Source organism: Taeniopygia guttata, chromosome 3 (assembly GCF_048771995.1).
Source record: "Taeniopygia guttata chromosome 3, bTaeGut7.mat, whole genome shotgun sequence".
Lineage (NCBI taxonomy): Eukaryota > Metazoa > Chordata > Aves > Passeriformes > Estrildidae > Taeniopygia > Taeniopygia guttata.
The window spans coordinates 87444838-87465841 of NC_133027.1; the positions used below are offsets into that span (position 1 = coordinate 87444838).

The 21004-nt window shown below is 52.6% G+C and overlaps 1 protein-coding gene across 3 annotated transcripts; it reads right to left on the reverse strand.

Moving 5' to 3' along the window:
- Positions 1–192: 192 nt before the first annotated feature.
- Positions 193–16984, reverse strand: MERTK (MER proto-oncogene, tyrosine kinase). 3 transcript variants are annotated; one of them, XM_072927338.1, is made up of 20 exons: positions 16930–16984; positions 16759–16879; positions 12891–13239; positions 12669–12769; positions 12406–12579; positions 11180–11266; positions 10484–10599; positions 8126–8309; positions 7754–7905; positions 5382–5532; positions 4958–5111; positions 3761–3846; positions 3573–3668; positions 3296–3376; positions 3091–3183; positions 2879–2997; positions 2559–2668; positions 2245–2404; positions 1814–1950; positions 193–723 (listed from the first exon to the last, which is right to left on the reverse strand). In XM_072927338.1, exons 2-20 carry the CDS (start codon positions 16826–16828, stop codon positions 249–251), a joined length of 2895 nt encoding a protein of 964 aa, XP_072783439.1. In that variant the 5' UTR covers positions 16829–16879; positions 16930–16984; the 3' UTR covers positions 193–248. The 3 variants fall into 3 exon arrangements, with proteins under 3 accessions (XP_072783439.1, XP_030124534.4, XP_030124533.4); XM_030268674.4 differs by having other exon boundaries at positions 4958–5078; positions 16759–16961; XM_030268673.4 differs by having other exon boundaries at positions 16759–16960.
- Positions 16985–21004: the final 4020 nt, after the last annotated feature.

Here is a 21004-nt window from a genome sequence, read left to right on the forward strand (position 1 = left end):
ATATCAGGCCCTGCAAGGCCAGCTGCCCCATCAGCACCATCCACTCCACCCTGCTCTGCTCCTTCTGGAGAAGATGAATAATTACAGCAAAATAATTCCACTGTTAATTCCAAACCCCTGGGACTTCGGCCCAGGAAAGAGCTCCTGGGAAGAGCCAGCCTCCACCAGGAAAACCGTGCAGGAGATAATAAATAAAAGAGACGACTGTTTATTAAAATATTCCCTCTGTATCCTTGCTGTGGTGCTGCTCACACCATTCCCAGCGGCACTTCCGAGTCCTCCCCACAGCTCCCGGCAAGTGGCCGCTCTGATGCTGGCAAAGTGCTGGCCTGGCTCCATCGGCTCCCCGGCTCCAAGCCCTGGCAGGGAAGCAGTGGCACATAGGGCTCCTCCACGGGGTCACTGAGCTGCTCCCCCATAATGTACCTGGTGTCCCACAGCTCGCTGGGATGCACATCCACAGCCACCAGCGCTGCCTTCGTGCTGGGGGAGCCAGGCTCTGATGCCTCCCCAGCGTCCAAATCCGAGTCCACTTGTGGGAAGCCAGAATCCTGTGTGGAGTCCGGGCTCTGCTCGGGAAGGCCGGTGTTGATGTAGATGATGTCCCCACGTGCCTTGGCGCGGGGCAGGTTTTCCAGCAGCTTCTCCAGCTGGACTTTGAGCTGGGAAAAGGTAGGGCGAGTGGCAGGGTTGGCTCTCCAGCACTCAGACATTATTTCATACCTAGAAATTGGGAGAGGAGTGTGGTTAACAGAGGATCCCAGCATCCCAGAATGGTTTGGTTTGGAACAGACTTTAAAGCTCATCCAGTCCCACCCTGCTGGGGCTCCTTCCACCATCTCAGGTTGCTCCAAGCTGTCCTTGAACACTTCCAGGGATTTAGCAGCCACAGCTTCTCTGGGCAGCCTGCACTCCTCTGGTTTAGGGGAGGTATGGGCACCCAGTTTCCCCCCAAGTTAGGCAAGCCTTGAAATTCCCATTAAATCAAACTGAAAACAACTCCCTCTGCTCAGGCTGTTTCCCAAGGGCATGGATTTATCAGCCCAAACTGCTGTTAGAAGTGTGAGAAGTCTCTTCCAGTGCAGCCCAGGGATCTGTTCCCTGGAACATCCCAGCTCTGTGTGTGGGATGCCCAGTAATTCCCTTGGCAGGTGCCTGTTCCCAGGCTGGATGTCAGGGAGCCCTGGAAGCCCCTAGCATGTCCCTGCCAGCCTCTCTGCCCTCCAGCAGGCTGGATTCTTAGAGGTTCCAGCACTGCTTCCTTCAGGAATAGGCACTGGAGAAGAGCCTTTTAGGAAATGTACAACTCTGTTTATCCAGTTGGGATTCAAAGCTCTCAGCCATGGGGGGGTTAAACATTTTCAGCTCTAGTGGCACTGGAGAATAACTCAGGAAAGTAGTTTGGGAGAAAGGCCTTTGCTGAGGTGCTCAGAAATCCAAAAGTTTGTGTATTCCACATTTCCCTTTCCACAGGGACACTGATTTATAGATTTGAGGCAAGGAAGGGACCTAGAGGAAATTTTGTGGAACAAAGATGAGCATCATCAGCCAGGACCTTTTTGGCCAAAACAAATCTAAAAATAAAGAAATAAAATACTAAAAAGTTCCATCACTGACTGTACCTGGTGACCTTGCCAGCTCTACAAACCCATTGCTTCCTCTGAGGATATTTGTTGGCATTTTTGCCTGGAGTTCAGCAGATGCTGACACATGCTCTGCTCCAGGATCCAGCTTTTCCTTAGGCATGTTATGCAAACATTAAGGGGTTTGTTCCTAGGAAAATACATTTTCCAGCTGGGATCCCAGGACTCACAGCTCATCCAGGCAATCCTCAGGCTTCTTCAGGCGCTGCCCATGGAAGAGGTACTCATAGATTTCGTGGTTCTGCACCCCTGGGTACGGTGTCATCCCACGCGTGGCAATCTCCCACATGGTGACGCCAAATGCCCACTGCCAGCACAAAAGGAAAAGGCCATGGCTGAAGGAACACTTCCAGGAGGAATGAATGGAATGAAGCTTTTAATGGGGAAAGGTCACTGCCTGGCATCCAAGGGACAACGGGCAGAGCTGTGATGCTCCAAAAATGGGAAATGACCAGGACGGAGGCGAGAGGCCCACTCAAGGAACCAACTGTGCCAGCAGCAGAAGGGCTCCAACAGCCTCCTGTGCTTCCAGGGAATTACACCAACAGGAGCATGGTGTGGCTCAGCCCAGGGGACTGTCCCTCCAGGCATGGGGACCTACCACGTCACTCTTGGTGGTGTAGACACGGTCAGCCAGGGACTCAAGGGCAATCCACTTGACCGGCATCTTGGCGATGCGGCCCTGCCGATAGTAATCCCCACTGTAGATCTTCTTGGAGAGCCCGAAGTCTGCCACGCACACTGTCATGTCATCCCGCAGCCTGGGGGCAAACAGGGATCAGGACAGCCCCAGGCCACAAACCCCAGGCTGAGTTCTGTGTCTCAAAACCAAGGGAACTTTTATTGAAAGGAGCAGAGTTGTGCTGTAAATCCACAGAGTTCATCCCGTGGGATGGAGCAGAGGAAAACACTCACATGCAGTTTCGAGCTGCCAAGTCCCTGTGGAGGAAGTTCCGATTGCTCAGGTATTCCATGCCCAGGGCAATGTCCACCATGAACTTCACCAGGGTCTGTAGGGGCACAAACTGGGGCGGGAAGATAGGGGTTACACGGTGTTGATCCAAAAGGCTTCCCTATCCAGGGCTGCCATCCCAATGGATGAGCCCACGGCAGCAGACAAGCTCTTATCCCTTAGACCCTGCCACTCACTGACCCATGAGCCCGCAGGAGCTGCAGAGGTGGATTCCCTTCCCACCTCTATCCCACCCCACTCCTCTGCTCCTGGTGCTCCCTACCTGGGGGGCCATTTCCAGCCGGGAGCGGAGCAAGAAGCTGTGCAGGTCTCCGTATTTCATGAATGGCAGGATCACCATGGGCTTGGGCACCTGCAGGGAGCTCAGCTCGATACACACCCCTGGGAAACATGAACAACTCACACAGTGCTCTGGGAAAAGGGATACAGGTCCACCCAAATCCCAGCTGGAGGGTAGGAAAGGACAGCCCCTACCGAGGAGCTTGATGACATTGGGATGGTCAAAGTCCTTCATGCACGCTGCTTCACTGAGGAACTCTTCGATCTCCCTTTGGGAAAAGTTATCCACTGGGAAGCAGAGAGAAAGAAAGAGCTTTAGAACCCCAAATGGCGCCAGGATGCCGTTCCTGAGAGAAGTACTGGAAATGTTGGTATCCAGTGGGGCAGAGAGACAACTTACACTTCATGGTCTTCACAGCCACCTTCTGTGGGGGCCCTTCACGCTGGCTGAGCCATCCCTCCATCACAGATCCAAACTCCCCTGTGCCACAGGAAAGAAGGAATCCCTTCATCCAAAGCACCACCTTTCAGGACATTACCTGATCCCTAAGATCTGGAATGCTCCAAGATGGAACCAAAAGGCTTGTTCCTCATCAGGGACAAAAGGAGGACAAGCTGGACTCATGGAAGGTTCCCTGCTCGTGGCAGGAGGTTGGAATGAGATGAGTTTTACTCACCCTCTCCCAGGACCTTTCCCAGGCTCAGGGCATTTCTGTCCATGACAACATCCTGCAGCTTCTGCTGGAGCTCCCTGCTGACACCCAGGCTTCCCACTGCAAGAAGAGGGGACAAGAGCTCAGGCACCTCCCACCTGCTGCCATTTCCCCCTCAAGATCCTTCCAGAGGGATAAAAACATATCCTTACGGGTCAGTTGCACAGCTCTCTGGCAGTAGGACTTCTTGGCTGTGTAGCTCACTGCCAGCTCCGAGTCATTCCCACTGAAAGCACTCCTAAGAGAACACAAACACATTGTCTGTGGCAGCTTCAGTTGGATGAAGGAATCAGCAAGGCAGGGGCAGAAGCCCAGGGGATGCATAGGAAAAGGGGAAATGCACGTTCAATTTCCTTTTTCCTGGATCAGCACCATTGCCTGCAACATCCGAGCAAAACAACAGCTCCACAAACACCACTGAACCATCAAGGAGTGAGTCACGGAGCTTGGAGCTTTTGGGGAGGAAATAGGAACTCATTTCCTACTCAAGGAGCAGGAATGCTGCTGGAGCCCTGCAGAGTCCAGCTTTGGGAAACAAAACCAGGGCAGGATACTCCAGAACTGGGAAAGCAGGGAAAGAGTGGCAATAACCAGTTAGGAAAGAGATCCTTACTCAGTACCAGTTTCCAGACTGGGAGCACGGGGCAGTTAAACACCACTTGGGAAGTCACGAGGATGAGTGAGGAGTGTTGGGTTATTGCAGGAGAAAACAGCCCTTTGTCTGTGTTTTTAAACAATGCTGGGCCAATGAACCCAGGCGTGGGATGAGGCAGGAGGGTTTCTCCAGGACATGGGATATTGTGGAATCACAGAATCATGGAGCTGAAAGGAACCCCCGAGGATCATCCAGTCCAGCTCCTGGCCCTGCACAGAGACCCCAACAATCCCACCCAGTGCATCCCTGGGAACACTGTCCAAATGCTCCTGGAGCTCTGGCAGCCTTGGACCTGTGACCGTTTTCTGGGGAACCTGTTCAGTTCCCTCTGGGGAAAGGATCTTTTCCTAAATTCCAGCCTAACCTCCCCTGATACAGCTCCAGCTCTTCCCTTGGGTTCAGGTCACCCTCTGGTGACCAGTGACACCCTCTGCTCTCTCATTTCCATACCAAAACACCTCCCCCACCAAGTTGCACAAGTTCACTTCCCTTTAAAAATAGGAATAGTGAGCAAAAAACTGCTGAGATAAGGAAGGGAGGGGAAGGAAAAACCCACTTAGTCCTCACCGAAGGCATAACAAGTCTAATTTGTGGTAACAACATCAGTCCTGGAGACAGAATCCTTGTCCCCAAATCCAATATAGGCTGCTGGCCCCCCACTCCTTGGAAGCCACCCTGTTTTTCATCCCCTTACCCGTATTTTGTCTCCACGCATCGTTTCTGGATGACTATGGACAAGCAGAGGATGACTCCGATGGCAATTGTCCCACAGATAAATCCCAGGGCTACGACAAAGGAGTCGGTATTTCCGGAGGCTGGAGTCGAAGAGGGGGCTGAGGTTATTAATCCTAAGAAAATATCCTGTTAATGGAGCTGGTGAAAGAGGCAGCCTGCAGCACCTGGGGCTTGGGGCAGGAAGTCCCAGGCATTTTCAGCAGAGCCCAAAGGGTTACACGGGAATGAGGAAAAAAGGGAATGAGGAATGAGGCTTTCCTGCTCCCAGATCAGGATCCTTGGCCGACAGGGAAAGCACCCGAAGGAGGATGGAGTGATGCCAAATGGCCTCATGGAAAACACACCCTGGGCTATTCCCAGCATCCAGCCCTGCACCTCCTTACCACTGTCAGGGATGAAGATCGCCACGGGAATGCTGAAAGGTCCCACTCCCCCCTTGGTGACAGCAGCCACACGGATGGAGCAGGTGGCGTTGGTGGCCACCACGGGCAGCACGGCCATGCTGCCATTCAGCCGGACCTCATCGGAGACAATCTGCAGGAGAGAGGAAGGGAAGAAACTCCTGGGCTGGGGAAGGCAGGGAAACCTGGGGATTTACTGAGAATTGTCCCCTTGGCAACCTTTGGAGCTGCTTTGCTTTCCCAGCTCACAGGAAGTGCAGCACCCGGCTATTTACAGAGAAGAATGGCCCTGTGTGCAAGGGCCGGATGGGATCAGGAACGGCGCTGAGCAGTGATTCCCATTCAATCCGAGCATTCCTGGCCCTCTCTGCTTCACAACAGCAGCAGCCAGCGCCAGAAAACAGGCAGAGAAGGATCTGGTAAGGAAGGGAAAGGCTCTGGTGACGTGGATTGTGACCCTCAGCCTTCATTGTGCTCAGTTTGGCCACTGGAGCCCTGTGAGCCTCAGCATCCACAAATCCATGTGCTCCTGGTAGGACTGTCCAAGTGCTCTGGAAGTAGATCCTAAGCTCAAAAACCACTCCTTCTGTGGCTTTTGTGTCCAGCTAATTATAGTCCCACTTTTTTTTGTATTTCCTTGGCTGGTACCATGGCAGGAGGCAGCATGGCTTGGTAAAAACATAGGAGACTTTCCCTGCAAATTCCATCCTTTCCTGGTAATTTCCAGCAGAGAAAGTGCTGCTGCTGCTCCCTGCCAATTTCCAACTGCAAAACAGCTGTCCAGCTGCAGCCAAAACATCTGGCAGGCTGCTGTGCCCAGCAGCGCCTGGCTCCTTCCTGAATAACCCACAAAAAAAAAGGCAGGAGCTGAGGGGGATCAGTGGGCAAGGAGAGGGAATGGAGCTGAGGGGGATCAGTGGGCAAGGAGAGAGATGAGAGAGAGGGAATCAGAGCTTCTCAGAGGGAATCAGTTTCTGTTCCCTGTCCCAAAAAAGCCACAGAAACAGATGTGAAACACCCAGGCCCAGGGAATGTGTGGGCACCTACTGGCAGCAACAGGAGCTGGGACCTGTTGTCAGCTCTGCTCCCACACTCCTGCCTTCCTCCTCCTTGTATCCACATGGGATCCTTTCCCTACTGCCAGCCTAAAACTGGGATCCTTCCCTGTCCTAAGGGGCTCTGCTGTATCATCTGGGGACAGATGCAGACCATGAGCACAAAGCAGGGCTGACCTGCCAAATTTAATGGGATTTTATGAGTTTTGTGGTAGTTGAGGAATTTCTTCCCAACCCAACTCAGGCAGCCTTGGCTCCAACAAGGACTGCTGGTTAAGGAGGAAAATAAACCAACTTTTGGGAATTTCCTGTTGTTGAGAGGCCTGCAGGTGGCCCTGTGATACCAAAATCGGCTTCTCCCTGACTTTATCGTGCAAAAACTGGTGTTATTTTGGGGCAGTCCAGATTTAGCCTGTGTAGGGCCACAACTCACAGACTTTACTTCATTGAATCATTTGCACAGAATAATTTAGGTTGGAAAAGACCTCTGAGATTATTGAGTCCAACCTTAGAAGCAGCTTTTTGAGGAGTCAGAACTCCAGTCTCCTCTTTCAGACTCATGGAAAAATTGAGAACTGGAAAAAATTTCACTCCATAAGCTGGAAAAATGGACAAAAATTAACAAACAACAACAGCAACAATAAATCAGGGCTTAAAGGGCAAGGCCTAGATTTGGCCTTTTGCTGGAGAGAGACAGCTCCTGTCAGCACTTTTTTTCCAAGTCACAAGACCATGATTTTGTTTCCCTGGCTTCATTCAGGCTGGATCTATACGGGGAAGCAAAAGGAGAACAGAAAGTGCAGCATCCAACAAAAAAATGGGGATGAGTCACTGTTTCCAGCCGCGGTCACTCTGCCAGCCTGGCACAGAGGAGCCCAAACCACAGCTGGATCCATTCCTGCTGCTATCCACAGGCTCTGGATGGGATCTTTTGCCCAGAGCCTGGGCCAACCTTGCGCTAGCAAATTCCTGCAGCTGCTTCCCAAATCCTAGAAAAGGCAAGCAGGATGTGCCAGGTGATTTCATGCACTCACGGAGAGGCCTTTGGGCCAAAGAGTTCCTTGAGCTCTGAAATTCTATGCTGTGGGTTAAGGAAGGGATAAATCTCATCTGAGTAAGGAACAGCTCAAAACCCAGGGAATGCAAGGCCAGAAGTGGTTTTAAGCCCACATGAAAGCTCAAGATAGCAAAGAAATGAGCTCCAAAAGAATTTGTGGAAGCGCCAAAACCCATCTGGACATTCCTGCTGGGAATTTTTCCAGGATTTTAGCCATTCTTTCCCATTTCCCGGTGACTCACCATGCCCTCGGAGTTGTGCCACCTGTACCAGATGTGGTAGCCCTGGAGCTCCCCATGGATCCTCTCCAGTGATGGCTTCACCCAGTGGATCTCCAGCAAGGAGCTGGGTTCATTGAAGGATACCGTGATGTTCAGCGGCGGTGTGGTTGGAGCTATGGGAATCGATGGGAAGGGAGTTGAGGGAAGCTGGGAGAATGGGTGCAGAGATATGGGAATCTGATGGAAAATGAGCTGGAGCTCAACCAGAAAGTCCATGAAAAAAGGGGAAGTTTCCTTTCCCACCCTGGGAGCAAAGAGGACTCCAGAGCTGCCTCTCTTCCAGAGGGATTGAGGCAGGGAAACCCTTCTCAGTCCTTACTCCCTATTTCCTACCTCCCTCCGTGGTGCTGGCCGTTATCCAGGGGCTGAATGCCGACCAGCCGACCTCATTCCCGCAGGAAACACGGATGTTGTACTCTTCCATGGGCTCCAGCTGCTGGATGTGATACACGTGGGGAGGCACCGAGGTGTGGAAGTCCTGCAGGGAGACGTTGCCTCTTGGAACAACTTCCTTGACCTTTAATTGGAAAATCAGTCGACAAACAGGGATTAGTCAGCAACAACCTGCAGACAGAGATGTTGGTAAACAGGATCCAGAGCCCTGCCTCTCATTTGAACTCTGCAGAGAAAAGCTCCTGCAGGGAAAACTCATGGCAGGACACTCACAGGGCACAGGGAGAGGGCTCCAGCACCTGTGGAGCTGGGAACATTCCAGGGATGTTGGGAAGGAGGGAGGGATGATTTGCTGTTTCTTGTGGCATGGAGCAAAAGGAGCCCCGAATAAAATAACCAGGCAGCACATCCCAAAAAAACCAAAATAAAGCTTATTTTTTGTGCAGCAGATCATTGGAAAACAGGATTTATCTCCATGGGATATAATGGGACTAATCCCAATCCTTGTCACATTTAGCAGCATGGATGAATTCAAAAACCCAAAAACAAGTCCTGCTTTTTACAGAAAAACAAGTTTATGGATGTGGAGTACCAATGAGCTGCCCACAGAGCCACTGCAGCTTTCCAGGAAACATCTCATTTTGTGGGAAGCACTACTGGATTGGGACAGAGTGGGGAAAGAGGGAAGAGCAAGAACAAGGACAACCCAACCCATGTGCACTCCTCTGAAAAGGCTCCATCTGTGATTTTGGGATGGCAGGACACCTATCCTTGTGCTCAATCAAAAGAGCCCCCCACGGTATCCCAGGATGGTCTCAATATCCGTTTTACAACCAAAATATAAAGGAGCAGCCTTCATCCTCAGGTTTCAATGGAGAAATTCCCAGAAATGCTCCAAGTAGTTCTCTGGAAGACTCTGCAAGCCTGGGGTTGCTGCAGCCACACACTTGTCCTGGTCACACACTTCCCAGCCAAGCAGCATTCCCAAAGTCAGGATTTGGAGGGGCAGGTTTCCCTCAGCTCCCCATTCCTTACAAATAATGGGAAGGAGCTGAGGGGTTGCCTGTCTCCTGAAAAAGTCAGGGAATGCCATCCCCAAGTTGTCACAAGATGCCCTCAGGGAGGTGAGCAGTGACCAGAGGAAGACACACACAATGCTTCTGGGACCAGACATCTTGAGCATCCAGCCTGATCCTCAATTGTCTTCTGAGAATAACCCACCAAACCCATGGCTTTTGGAACAAAATCAGGATGTTTGCAAACTGCAACAGTTGGAATTGGCAGGCGGGCCAGCTGCAGCCCTCAGGAATGAGTCACTGGCTTGGTGGGCCCAGGGATTATCCAAGGGGACAGCAGCAAAAGGGCTGAGTCATAGCTGTGTTTTTGCCAGAAACCCTCTCCTGTTTTCCACTTTCAAAGGCTATTTCCTACAGACAGACCATGAATGTTAAGTCATAGGAAATTCCTTGGCTCCCCACCCCACTTCCCAAGCTCTGGCTGGAAGGCAGCAGCAGGACATGGTGCTAATATTAGCCTTGGTACCTTTGTTCCCTGAAATTCCTTTCACTTTTACCTGGCTTCAAAGGTCTTCTCCCTCCACATGTTATCCCAGCTGGAGTGGAGATTTTCCAGATTAAAAATCATATCCATGAGACAGCAAGATGGGCTTGGACTGGCAAAGCCAGCCATGTGCAGCAGGTGGAAAATGCCTGCAGGCTCTACCCATGGAGATGGAGTTCCCTGAGTTCTCCAGGACACAGGCAATCCCTCAGCTCCTTCCCATTATTTGTAAGGAATGGGGAGCTGAGGGAAACCTGCCCCTCCAAATCCTGACTTTGGGAATGCTGCTTGGTTGGGAAGGGTACGACCAGGTCCATAAAACACATGACAACCTGACTGTGTTGCCCAGTGGAAAGGGGTTCCAAGAGAGCTGGAGAGGAGCTGGGGACAAGGGCATGGAGTGACAGGACAAGGGAGAATGACTTCCCACTGCCAGAGGGCGGGAATAGATGGAATATTGGGAAGAAAATGTTCCATGTGAGGCCATGGCACAAGCTGCCCAGAGAGGCTGTGGCTGCCCCATCCCTGGAAGTGCCCAAGGCCAGATTGGAGCAACCTGGGGTAGTGGAAGGTGTTGGAAGGGAGGTGTAACTGGTTATCTTTAAGGTCCTTCCAACCCAAACTATTCCAGGATTCCATGAAATCTGTGTACCTCGTGCCAAACACCACCAACTTCCACCTGCCTCGGAGCACCCATGTGGCGGAGATGACAGGGATATGGGAATTCTGGATGCTTACCTGGACACTGCAGCTGTTCAAGGCAGAGAAGGCATCAAAGCCCGGCACCCAGGATATCCTGATTCCATGGGCTGTCCTGTTGAGGACCTGCACATTGATGGGTGCAAATGGAATTCCTGCAGGGAGAAGCCAAGGGCAATCAGCTGGAAGCCTAAACACAAACCTGGCTCGGTGGCTTTTCCCTGGAGCTCCCAAGACTCAGTGTGTGACCCCACATCCGAATTCTGTGCATGTGCCGGACCACTTTCCGGATAGGGAAGCACAAAAATGTCACTTTCAGGACTATTTTGGCCATTTCTCTATTTGTGACTATTCTGGGCAGCTTAAAGACCATGACTTATTTTGGGAAACACCTTCCTTAACGTTGCTGGAGCAGCTCCCATCAGGAATGTCAGCAATTTCCACTGTTTCCTATGGAAAATTCCTATGGAGCACCGCCCTAGTTATGAAGGAAGGAAAGGAGTGATGCAGCCCTTCCGAATCCTGCTTTGAAGCTGAAAGTTTTGCTTTCAAATTTAGATTTTAGTGTTCCCTCCCCCATCCTGATGCTGGGATGACCAACATGGGGTGACCACGTTACAACCAGATCCCGCTGGATTTTAATTATAGGATTGAAGCCAGGATCTCCCTCAGCTTGTGAAGGACGAGTGCTGGGATGTGCTGGACACAGGGGTTTAATAGGGAATAGGAGCTGACCTTTGATGTTGACCTGGCCTGGGCTGGATGCAGTCAGGCCTTTGCTGTTGTGGGCCTCACAGCTGAACAGCGCCGGATTGTTGAGTCCTGTCGGGAAAACACAGCCCCGTTCCCTGGATATGCCAAAACCATCCTGATCCCACCAGCTTCCCACCATCAAACACTCAAGGTTTCCTTTCTTAGCCCGTTTTCACTTCCCTCTGTGACACTTCTGCTGCCAGCGCCTGGGGGTGACTCCAGGCTCCAGCTGCCCCTCTCCCACACCGGGGGCACACATGTGCCATCCCTGCTGGACCCAGCATGGCAGGGACAGGATGTCCCTAAGGAGCCCTTGCACAAGCTCCTAAGAAAGAGGTTGTTTTCCCTCCAAAAGGGGAAAGGCAAAAAGCAGAAGAGCCCCTGCCACGGCCTGGTCAGATGACTTAGTGCTGATCAAGGATTGCTCAAATCCCCCAGCTAATGGCAGAGAAGGACCACTGGAAATACCCAAGGGCGGATTCTCCTGGCCTGGGTGAGGTGACCCCGGGCTTGGGATGCCTGTCCCATGCCAATGTGGATGTGGGGAACGTTGGCTTATCCCAGCAGTGCCTCAGGGTGCCAGGGCTCCTGGGCCAGGAGAAGCTCTGCTCCAATGACCCAACCTAGCGGGTGCCAGGCAGATGCAAGGACATCCAAGAGGAATGAGTCACTTCTTCCGGCTTTCACTGTCTTTTTAAGGCCACCTGCCAGTGCATGACAAGACTGGGCAATTATAGCCCAGCTCTTAATTAACCACCAGCCTCCTCTTCACAAGCAAGGCAAGAAATACCCCATCCTTTGCCTCTGCAGCAAAACCAGAGTGGGGTTTATGGGACACCAAGGATTTTTCTCCTTGTGTACCACCAGCTGTCATGGACACACAGCACAGGGGCATTCCAAACTCTTGCAGATACAGGACTAACATTCCAGCAGGCCAGGAGAGCAGCCAGGCTCCTGTTGGCACAGCCAGAGGCTGGTTGAAAAATCTGCTGCTTGCTCAGGAAAGAGCTGGTTGAGTATCCTGCCTCTTCCAAGGAAGGGATTTCTGGCAGCAGCCAGAGGGGGGAGGATGGGGCTTCCTGCCCCAGAGGGGCCCCAGGACTGTGCATGGCACAGGAACAGCACCTCCTGGCAGGGACCAGCTCTGGGACAGCACAAGGGCACATTCCCAGATGTGGTGTCCCATGGCAGGGACACTCCCAGCTCACCTGGCACAGTCAGGACCGACGGGGAGATGTGGGGTTTCTGGTTGACCTGGATGTTGTTCTGGAACCAGTAGATCTCCACAGGCTCTGGAGGTCCCACAGCCTGGCAGGTCAGGTTGAAGGGGCTGTTCCTGGTGACATTCAGCTGCTCGGGCTGACGGATGAAGTGCGGGAGACCTGGATGGACACAGGGAAGCAAACGATTCCCCATTTCTGGCTCCCTGGTCACTCAGCCAGGACACAACTCCACAGCTGCTCCAGCTCACCTTCCAGCTGCACCAGGATGGGATCGGACACTACCTCCACACCGGAGATGTTGAGTTTGCAAACGTAGGAGCCGTTATCCGAGCGCTGGGCGCCGAGGATGCTGCCAGACAGAACAGACACCACCTCAGGGCTTGTGGCTTCCCATCTTCCCTGGGAGCCAGCCCTCAGGGCATCCCTCATTCCCAGCTGCTCCAGAAGACCAGAAGGCCAGCAGCACTCACCTGAAGGTGGAGGTCATGGCCACCTCCTCCTCATCGAGGATCTCAAAGTGGCTGCTGGCAATGCGATCTAGCACGTGCAGCTCCCTCCCATCCTTCCAGAGTGAAATTCCTGGGGCATCAGGCCGGAGCAGCTCCTGAGGCACTTGGATGGAGCAGTTGAAGGTGACATCCCTGTGCTCGTTCATGACCACGTGTCGCACCGTGGGGTTGAATCTGAGCTGTCCAACAGAGCTGCCTGGGGGCTCCTCGCTGGTGCTCTGGTGGGGCCAGTGGCCGAGCAGGCTCCGCTGGGAACGCCGGGAATGTACCAAAAGGGACACCCTCACACCTCCTTCTCCATCAGCATCCTCTGCAAGGGAACACCTGTGGTTTGTCACCACCACCAGCAAGTCTTGGAGACCTCTCAGCAAAACAACTCCACTGCTTCCAAGAAAAATTAAAGGCAGCTCATTTCCATTTCCCAAAACGTTGTCCCAGGAATCTGTACAAGCAGCACCTCTAAAAAAGTCCTTTTTAAAACAAACAGGAGCAGCCCAAGCTAAAGAAAACACTCAGCCACGTTTCTTGGGAAGAGGAGAGGCAGGAGCTATTCCTGCTGCATTACACCCCCGGGACTGGAATATAAAAGAATCCCTGGGCAGCAGGAATTTGGGACTTTACTCCAGCAAACCCCTTGCGGGGCCTCATCTGAAGCATTTTCAGCTGTGGCAGAGGAAGTGCTCCCGGCTGCAATTTTGCTGATTTTAGGCTCTGCCAGGAGCCTGTCCCTTCCCAGGATGGGGAGAGAGGGACATGCTCTGAGTCAACTTTTGCTAAGTGCCTCCACTCACTGACTCTCCCAGGAAAAGAGCTGCAGACAGATGAAGAAGTGCCTTTGGACAGTGTATAGGAGCCAGCTGCTGTTCAATATTGCTCTCCCAGGGTCTTCTCTCACATTTTTTTCCCAAGGGAAAGCTGTTTTTGAGGACTTCATACCCCCACCTCCAAATCACCAAATGTCATTTTCCCCCTCCCTCCCAGCACTTCCCACCCAGCCACAGCTCAGATGAAGAGCAGCTCCACTTAAAGCAATTCTCTTCCAAAAATATGTGTATTTTTGAGACCAGATCTGGGGGATCCACGATGTGGAGGCTGGTTTTCCTGGACTATTTCTGAGCTTCCTGAGGCTTTCCCAGCCACCAGCAATCCCAAGCCGAGTGGTAAATCTCCCATTCAGCAAGGAAAGGCATTGTGCCAGACAGGAATTTCAATGAAATTAATTCCCTTTTCCAAGAAAGAAAAGCCAAACAACCACTCACTGTTTAAAAGATAAAGAAAGCACAGTTTTTATTGAACCTGAGCTCAGCTGAGTTTGTTTTGGGGTAGGTTTTAGCTCTCAAACATCAAACAACAAGTTTTTAAAGCTACGTCATCACTGCTGTGAGTAATGGGGCATGAGCCTGGTGTGTTTTTCCCAGAGCCAAGAAACACAGCCCAATTTTGAGGTTGGATATATCCCTTTGCAAAATCTCTTCCTATTTTTAACCCTCAAGAAATGCTGCTTGAGGACAGAATGCCAGCAGGGTTTTTCAGTCCAGAGGGAAGGGGAAGGCTCTCCCTGCCTCTCCACAGCACAACGGGTTTCCCTTTCAGAAAAAAACAAAACGAGCTGCAGCTTTTCCAACCTGCGTTCCTGAGCCTCCCAAACCAATACAAACAGAGCCTATGTGACTGCTGCAAAGCTGTAGGGACAGCCATGGATGTGCAGTCGCCTCTCCATAGCTCCCAAAGGATCTGCCAAATACAAACAATCAGCGACCCCAAATTCCCTTCCCTCCCCTGCTCCTCCCGGAGGTCACTCAGTCTGGAGCCGCTCCCTGCCTGGCACAATCCAGGCTCCAACTGCTGTTTTCTTGCTCTGTTTGAAGGGTTCTGGTTCTGGTTCTGGCCAGAGCAGCTCCCCCAGCATGGACCGCTGGCTGGGGAGGACATGGATTTGTGCTGTGTCCTGGGATGATTTCTGCTTCCCTGGGCTGCTTCAAGCTTAAAGCCAAAGAGCAAGGAGGATCTCAACCTTGTTTTCACACTAATTGAGTGGGAAGAGGTGTTTGCTGGCCTGGGAATGAAATACTTTCCTCTCTGACTCATGTGAGTACAGGAATTCCTCATCTCCAACACTGCTTTTAGGTACCCCAGAAGTTTGGGATGGGGATATCCTCACGGCACTTTGGAAGGGACTCGCCCGGTGTGGCAGGACAGTTCTTGATTGAGTCCAGAGCAGTTAGGCTGGCTCTAAAATCCCAGGCTAAAGCCAGGGAGCTGCAAGTCTGGTGTGCCTGTCTGAGTGCCAGAGCAGCTCCTGTCCTAACCACCCCCAGCCTGAGGCAAATCTGGCATTGAAATCAAACCACTTGCAAGGGCACTGCTGCTCTCCTGAAACACCTGGAACTGCAGCAAAACTCCAGGGAAAACAGAGGCAGATCTTGCTGCACAGGCCCTCTACGCCTTTCTCCTTGGAAAGAGGAATTTTAGCAGGAAAATTGGGCAGAATACTTCATTAGGAATGAAGAACAATAAGCACATCCCACAACTGAAACAAGGTCTTTACTGCAGTAATGATGAATCCAGGTCTGCCAAAACACTGGCTGCATCCCTAGCCCTGGAATTCCCACTGCTGGGAGTAATTCACCTGCTGAAAACAGCTTCTCCTCAGGCACTGTTGAGCAGGGGGAATGAGGAGCCCCTGCCTGTGGAGTTTCCAACCTCCCATCCCCTGGGAGCTGTGGTAGACCTGGAGGTGTTGGGTTAAGGACTCAATGATCTTTTCCAAGCCAAACAATTCCATGATTGTAAGAAATTAATTTTCCTTAGGGCCACACCTGAATCCAAAAAAATCTTCCTTATTCAAACACCTTTTGTACAAACCAGCACAGGATTCCTGGTTACATCCACAGAGAGTTCCCCTCACTTCAGACTCCCGCTGTGACAGTCAGGACTTTAACTCCTCCCTGCCCAAAGCAAACACTGACATTCCTGCCTTCCCTGCTAAATTCCATCTGCACAGCGACTCCGAGACCCCCCAGCACCCCTGAGGTCCCCCAGTAGCTCCCAAAGGTCGGACAGCCCTGATCACAGGATTTTTGAAAGTCTAAAAATTACTTTATCTCTTCATTTCTTTCCGCAAATGGAGTTGAAAAGCCACCAAACTGCCTGCATTGCAAAGCAGCATAAACCATGGTGATTCCCGAGGATTTTTCTCAGCATCACTACATAGCTGGCTCATAACTAACGGGATAAATCCCAGACTGATCTGCCACAATTTGTGGTTCCTGCCTGTCGTGGTGTCCCCGGCAAGCAGAGGTACATCAGGCATCGAAATACTGGGGCAGGACCACGTTGCAGAGGCAGAGCTTTGTCTTGGGACAGCCAGACTGTGTCCCAGGACATCCAAATCACGTCCCAGAAGACGCAGACCCTGTGCTCCAGGACAAGAAAATCCTGTGTCGCAGGACAGCCAGACCGCGTGTCCGAGGACAGACAAACCATATGTCCTGGCACAGCCAGATCCTGTGTCCCGGCACAATCAAAGCGCGTGTCCCAGGACAGCCAAACCCTGTGTCGCAGGAGAGCCAGACTGTGCGTCCCGGGACAGCCAAACCCTGTGTACCAGAGCAGCCAGACCCGCTCCGGCTTGCGCTGCGGCCAGAAACCCCTCGGGAGATCCCTGCGCAGCTTTCCCTCGGGACCCACCGGGCGCTCAGTGCCCGTCGTGCCCACGCCACAGCCCGGCCCGGAGCTGCGCCCGCAGGGAAAGCGCCCTCCGGACAGGTTCAGCTCGCCGCCCCCGCTCCCGGGTCCCCAGCTCCCTCCGTGCCCCCGGCGGACTCACCGGCCCCTCCGCGGGGCGGGCGCAGCGCCGCCAGCAGCGCCCAGAGCAGCGCCCAGCGCCCGCCGCCCATCGCCCGCCGGCACCGCCAGCGCCGCCGCCTCGCTCCGCCACCGGGAAGAAGGCTGGCAGCGGCAGCGCTCCGCCGCCGGCACTGGCACCACCGGGAAGAAGGCTGGCAGCGGCAGCGCTCCGCCACCGGCACCAGGCGCAGGACGGGCAGCGGCCCCCGGAACGGGACGCGCTCCGCTCCGCCGCCCCGCCGCGCTCGGGGTCCGCCAGCGCCGCCGCCCCGCCCCGACCCGGCCCCGGCCCGCCTCCCGGAGGAGGAGGGAGCGGGCAGCAGCGGCGCTACCGTACCGAGAGCGCTCCCCCAGCACTGTGGGGCCACCGCTGAGCCCTGTCCCCAAGGGTCACACGGCTTTTACACCCCTCCGCCGTGGGGATTCACCATTTCCCTGGGCAGCTGTGCCAGGGCTGGATCGTCCTTTCTGTGAAGGAATTTTCCCAACGTCCAGCCTAAACCTCTCGTGCCACAGCTTGAGGCAGACTCCTCTTGTCCTGTCACTCGTTACCTGGGAGCAGAGACCGTCTCTCATCTGGCTACAACGTCCTCTGTTCCATCCCTGGCAGTGTCCAAGGTGGATGGGACTTGGAGTAACTTGAGCTCGTGGAAGGTGCCCCTGACCCACGGCAGGGAATGGGATGAGTTTTAAAGTCCTTCCAATCCAAAGCACTCCATGATTCAGACACTTGTAGAGAGTGACAAGGTCCCCCCTGAACCTCCTTGTCTCCAGGCTGAGCCTCCACCCCTAGCTCCCCCAGCTGCTCCTGGTGCTCCAGACCCTTCCCCGTCTCTGGACACACTCCAGCACCTCTAAGTCTTTCTTTTCATGCAGGGCCCAAAATTGCCCCCAGGATCTGAGGTGAGGCCTCACCAGTGGTCACACAGAGGGATGGTCACTGCCATGGTCCTGTGGCCACACCACTGCCATTGGCCTTCTTGGGCACCTGGGCACACCTGGGTTTGTGCTCAGCCACTGCACACCTCGGACCTTTCCCAGGCACTCAGCCCCAGCCTGCAGGGCTGCATGGGGTTTTTGTGACCCAAGCACAGGACTGGTCACTTCACCCTATGGAATCTCACCCCATTGCCCTCTGGCCTGCCCAGCATGGGAATGCTGTGCTGAAAGCACGGCTCCTTCTCACCTGGCCCATACCAGCAGGATAAGAGGGGACAGGGACAAAAACAAGGAAAGGAGGAAGACCCAGGGGAAACCAACATGAGCCATTAACCCAAGGCAAACTGAACATATCTCTTGTGGCATGGGAAGGAAACAAGGGAGTTTCTGGATATTCAGACCCTGCCCCAACACTGGCCTTGCATGGGAACATTTGGGACCAAGGTGTATCGAGGTCATGAGTGTTCCCCCCACCTGCTGCCTCATGGAAAGGGACTGGGATCTGGGGAACCAGCATCCTGATGATGTGGCTGAAAGGCACTGGTATTTCTCTGCACCAACCTTTCTGCTCCCTGAACCTGTGACACAAGTCACTGCCTGCTGTACTCTTCCCAAAGAATAGAAACATACCACTTTGAAGCTTTTTCCATCTGGGAAGAAAAACCTCCTTAAGCTCAGCTAAAAAACTGCAACAAATCACTCCCAGTCTTCTTTGACTTGCAAAGTTGCTTATTCACTGCATATTCCCAGGCTTTGGTGACAGGGATTGAATTTTTCTCCCAGCTTCCCATATCTTAAAGCCATCAGCAGCCAAGGAAGGGCTCATGGACTTGGAGGCCCTGAGGAAAGGGAAGAAGGAAAACTCACTAAAACTGCTGCAAGAAGTTGGAGCATCTTCCATGAAAATCCAGCAGCACTGCTTTTCCTTCAGATGTTGGGCATATTCCCTGTGGATCCAGCATCCCTCAGGGAGCAGGACGAGACCAGGGACAGACATTTGTCCCATGCCTGTCATTTGTGGTCAGCCTTTGCCACATGAGTGCACTTTGATCCGGCTGCATTCCTTGCTGCTCCTGCTGGCTTTGCAATTTTTGGAAACAAAGCAATGGAAAAGCCTTTGGACTTTGTGGGCTGCAGAGTGGGAATGGCCCTTGCATCAGGATACAGTCACCCCACTAACACAGGGTGAGGAAGAGAAGCAGATTGTGCAAAAGAGGAATTTAAAAAATAAACAAGTACATGCAGGACCATAAAGAGGATTTCAGCAGCTCTCAAAAATCCCCTGATTTGGGTCATTTCTTTGCAGCAGGTTGGGTTCTGCTCCAGCTCCAGAGGGTTTGTTGCACAACCTGACGTGGAGGAACAGGTTGAAAGGGAGGAAAAAATCGGAAAGGAGAAATCAGAGGAGAAACTCTCTGGTGAGGTTTGTGATAGGAAAAGCCTGGAAGCAGCTGGCAGGAGCCAGTCTGACCCCTTTGGCTCTAGGATACCTCAGTGCCATGCTCCTGCTCCTCACAGCATATGGAATACTGGAACGGTCTTTTTTGGAGCAGATGATGGATTTCCAGCCTCAGAGCCCAAACTCAACAGTTGCTGGGGGGTATCCCCACAAGCCACTCATGGTTTTTGGCCCTGACTCACCAGATCATCCCAAGCAGCATCCCCTGTTCCCACTGCCCGGGTTGGGAATTAGGTGGAATTTGGCCCTAAGAATACTTCCTCGGGCAGCGGGAGAGGCAAAAAGGCAACTGGTGTCAAAGGAAGGAGGGACAACCTTTCCTGGAAACAAAGTCTGCCTGCCTGAGCAGCAGGATCAGCCCTGAATCAGCTAAACCAGTCACTACCCAAGGTTATCTGATCCATCACCAGCAAGGAGGAGTCCACGTTTTCCTGCTGTGTCCTGCACCAGAGGGAGAGATCCTTATCCTTACAGCCTGGGTGAGAAGGTCCCAGAAGATCCCTCTCTGCAGGGATCCTCAGCTCTTCCTTGGCGGGATCCCAGTGATGCAGGTGCCTGAGTCTGACCCTTTTTTTGCAGTTTCACTTCAGAGCATTGACTCTGTTTCCTCACCAGACTTTTGGAAGACCTTGGATCCAATTTTTCCTTTGGGAAATCAGATTGTTTAGCAGAAATGGCACTTGGCAATCAGACGCGTGGGCTTTTGTCTGCTGAGGGTATTTTCTCTCCGGCTATTTCTGTGTTTTAATTTTCATTCTGCTAAATCATTCCTTTATTCCTGCTTCCTCTTTGGGCCTATTTTTATTTTGATTTTCAGGGGCTCCTGTTCTTTCAAATGCCAAACTCCTTTGGCAACACGTCCGTAGTTTAGGGCAGCTGACCTGTTTGTGCTCAGTGCTAAACCCCAGGCACAGGATGCAGCTCCCAAACAATTTGAAGGGAAAACTGGAACTTTTTGTGATGCCACTAAAATGCCTTTTTCTTGCTGTGCCTGTTCTGGGCACTGGGACACACTGCGGCTCTTACCGGGCACATCCTGTCCCTTGGCTTAGCTGGCTCTTCCCAGAACAATTTCTTCTGCTCTGCAAATCACTTTGCAAAAGCAAAGGTTGGACATTGGCTTTTCCTATCCTGCTTCTCCTTTCTGAGAAGTGCTTCTGTCCCAGCTTAAACTAAAGAACCCCAAACTCCAGTTTCAAGTATGTTTTCGATTCATCCACAGCTTCTCCCTTCTTTGATTATTGTGAAACTCATGTCTTGAAAATAAATCATTTGCCCTTTCAGTTCCCATCAAGCTACTCCATACATGTTTTAGAGGAGGGTTAGATGGGATATTGGGAAGAAATCCTTCCCTGGGAGGCTGAGGAGGCCCTGGCACAGGTCGTCCAGAGATTCTGTGGCTGTCTCTTTGCTGGAAGTGTCCAAGGCCAGGTTGGATGAGGCACAAATCCTGTGAGAACAGAAAGGGTTGTAAAGCACTGCAAGAGGCTGCCCAGTCGTCATCCTTGGAACTGTTAAAAAAAAACATGTGAACGTGGCACTAGAAGACATAGTTTAGTGGTGAACATGGTGGTGGTGATGGCTGATGGTTGGACTTCATGATCTGCAAGGTCTTTCCCAACCTTTGCTCCTATCCAGGAGGGAGAGGGGATGGCACAATCTCCCTCCACTCCAGACAGAACAGCCCCTCCTGTGTGACAGAAACTAGGATTTTAGCTGGGATAAGTCAGCAGAGCCCAGACTTACACAGATTTATGCTAATCCATGTCAGAAGCACATGGAATGGTGGCAAGAGGGTTGTACCCATGCCCGGGGTGGCTGCATTGGT

Coding starts and splice junctions, on each gene's coding strand:
- MERTK (XM_072927338.1), bottom strand. CDS start 16,828: ATGGGCGGCGGGCGCTGGGCGCTGCTCTGGGCGCTGCTGGCGGCGCTG. Junction 13,240..16,758: donor CCCGCCCCGCGGAGGGGCCG/GTGAGTCCGCCG, acceptor GTTCCCTTGCAG/AGGATGCTGATGGAGAAGGA. Junction 2,998..3,090: donor CAATGTCATCAAGCTCCTCG/GTAGGGGCTGTC, acceptor CATGTTTCCCAG/GGGTGTGTATCGAGCTGAGC.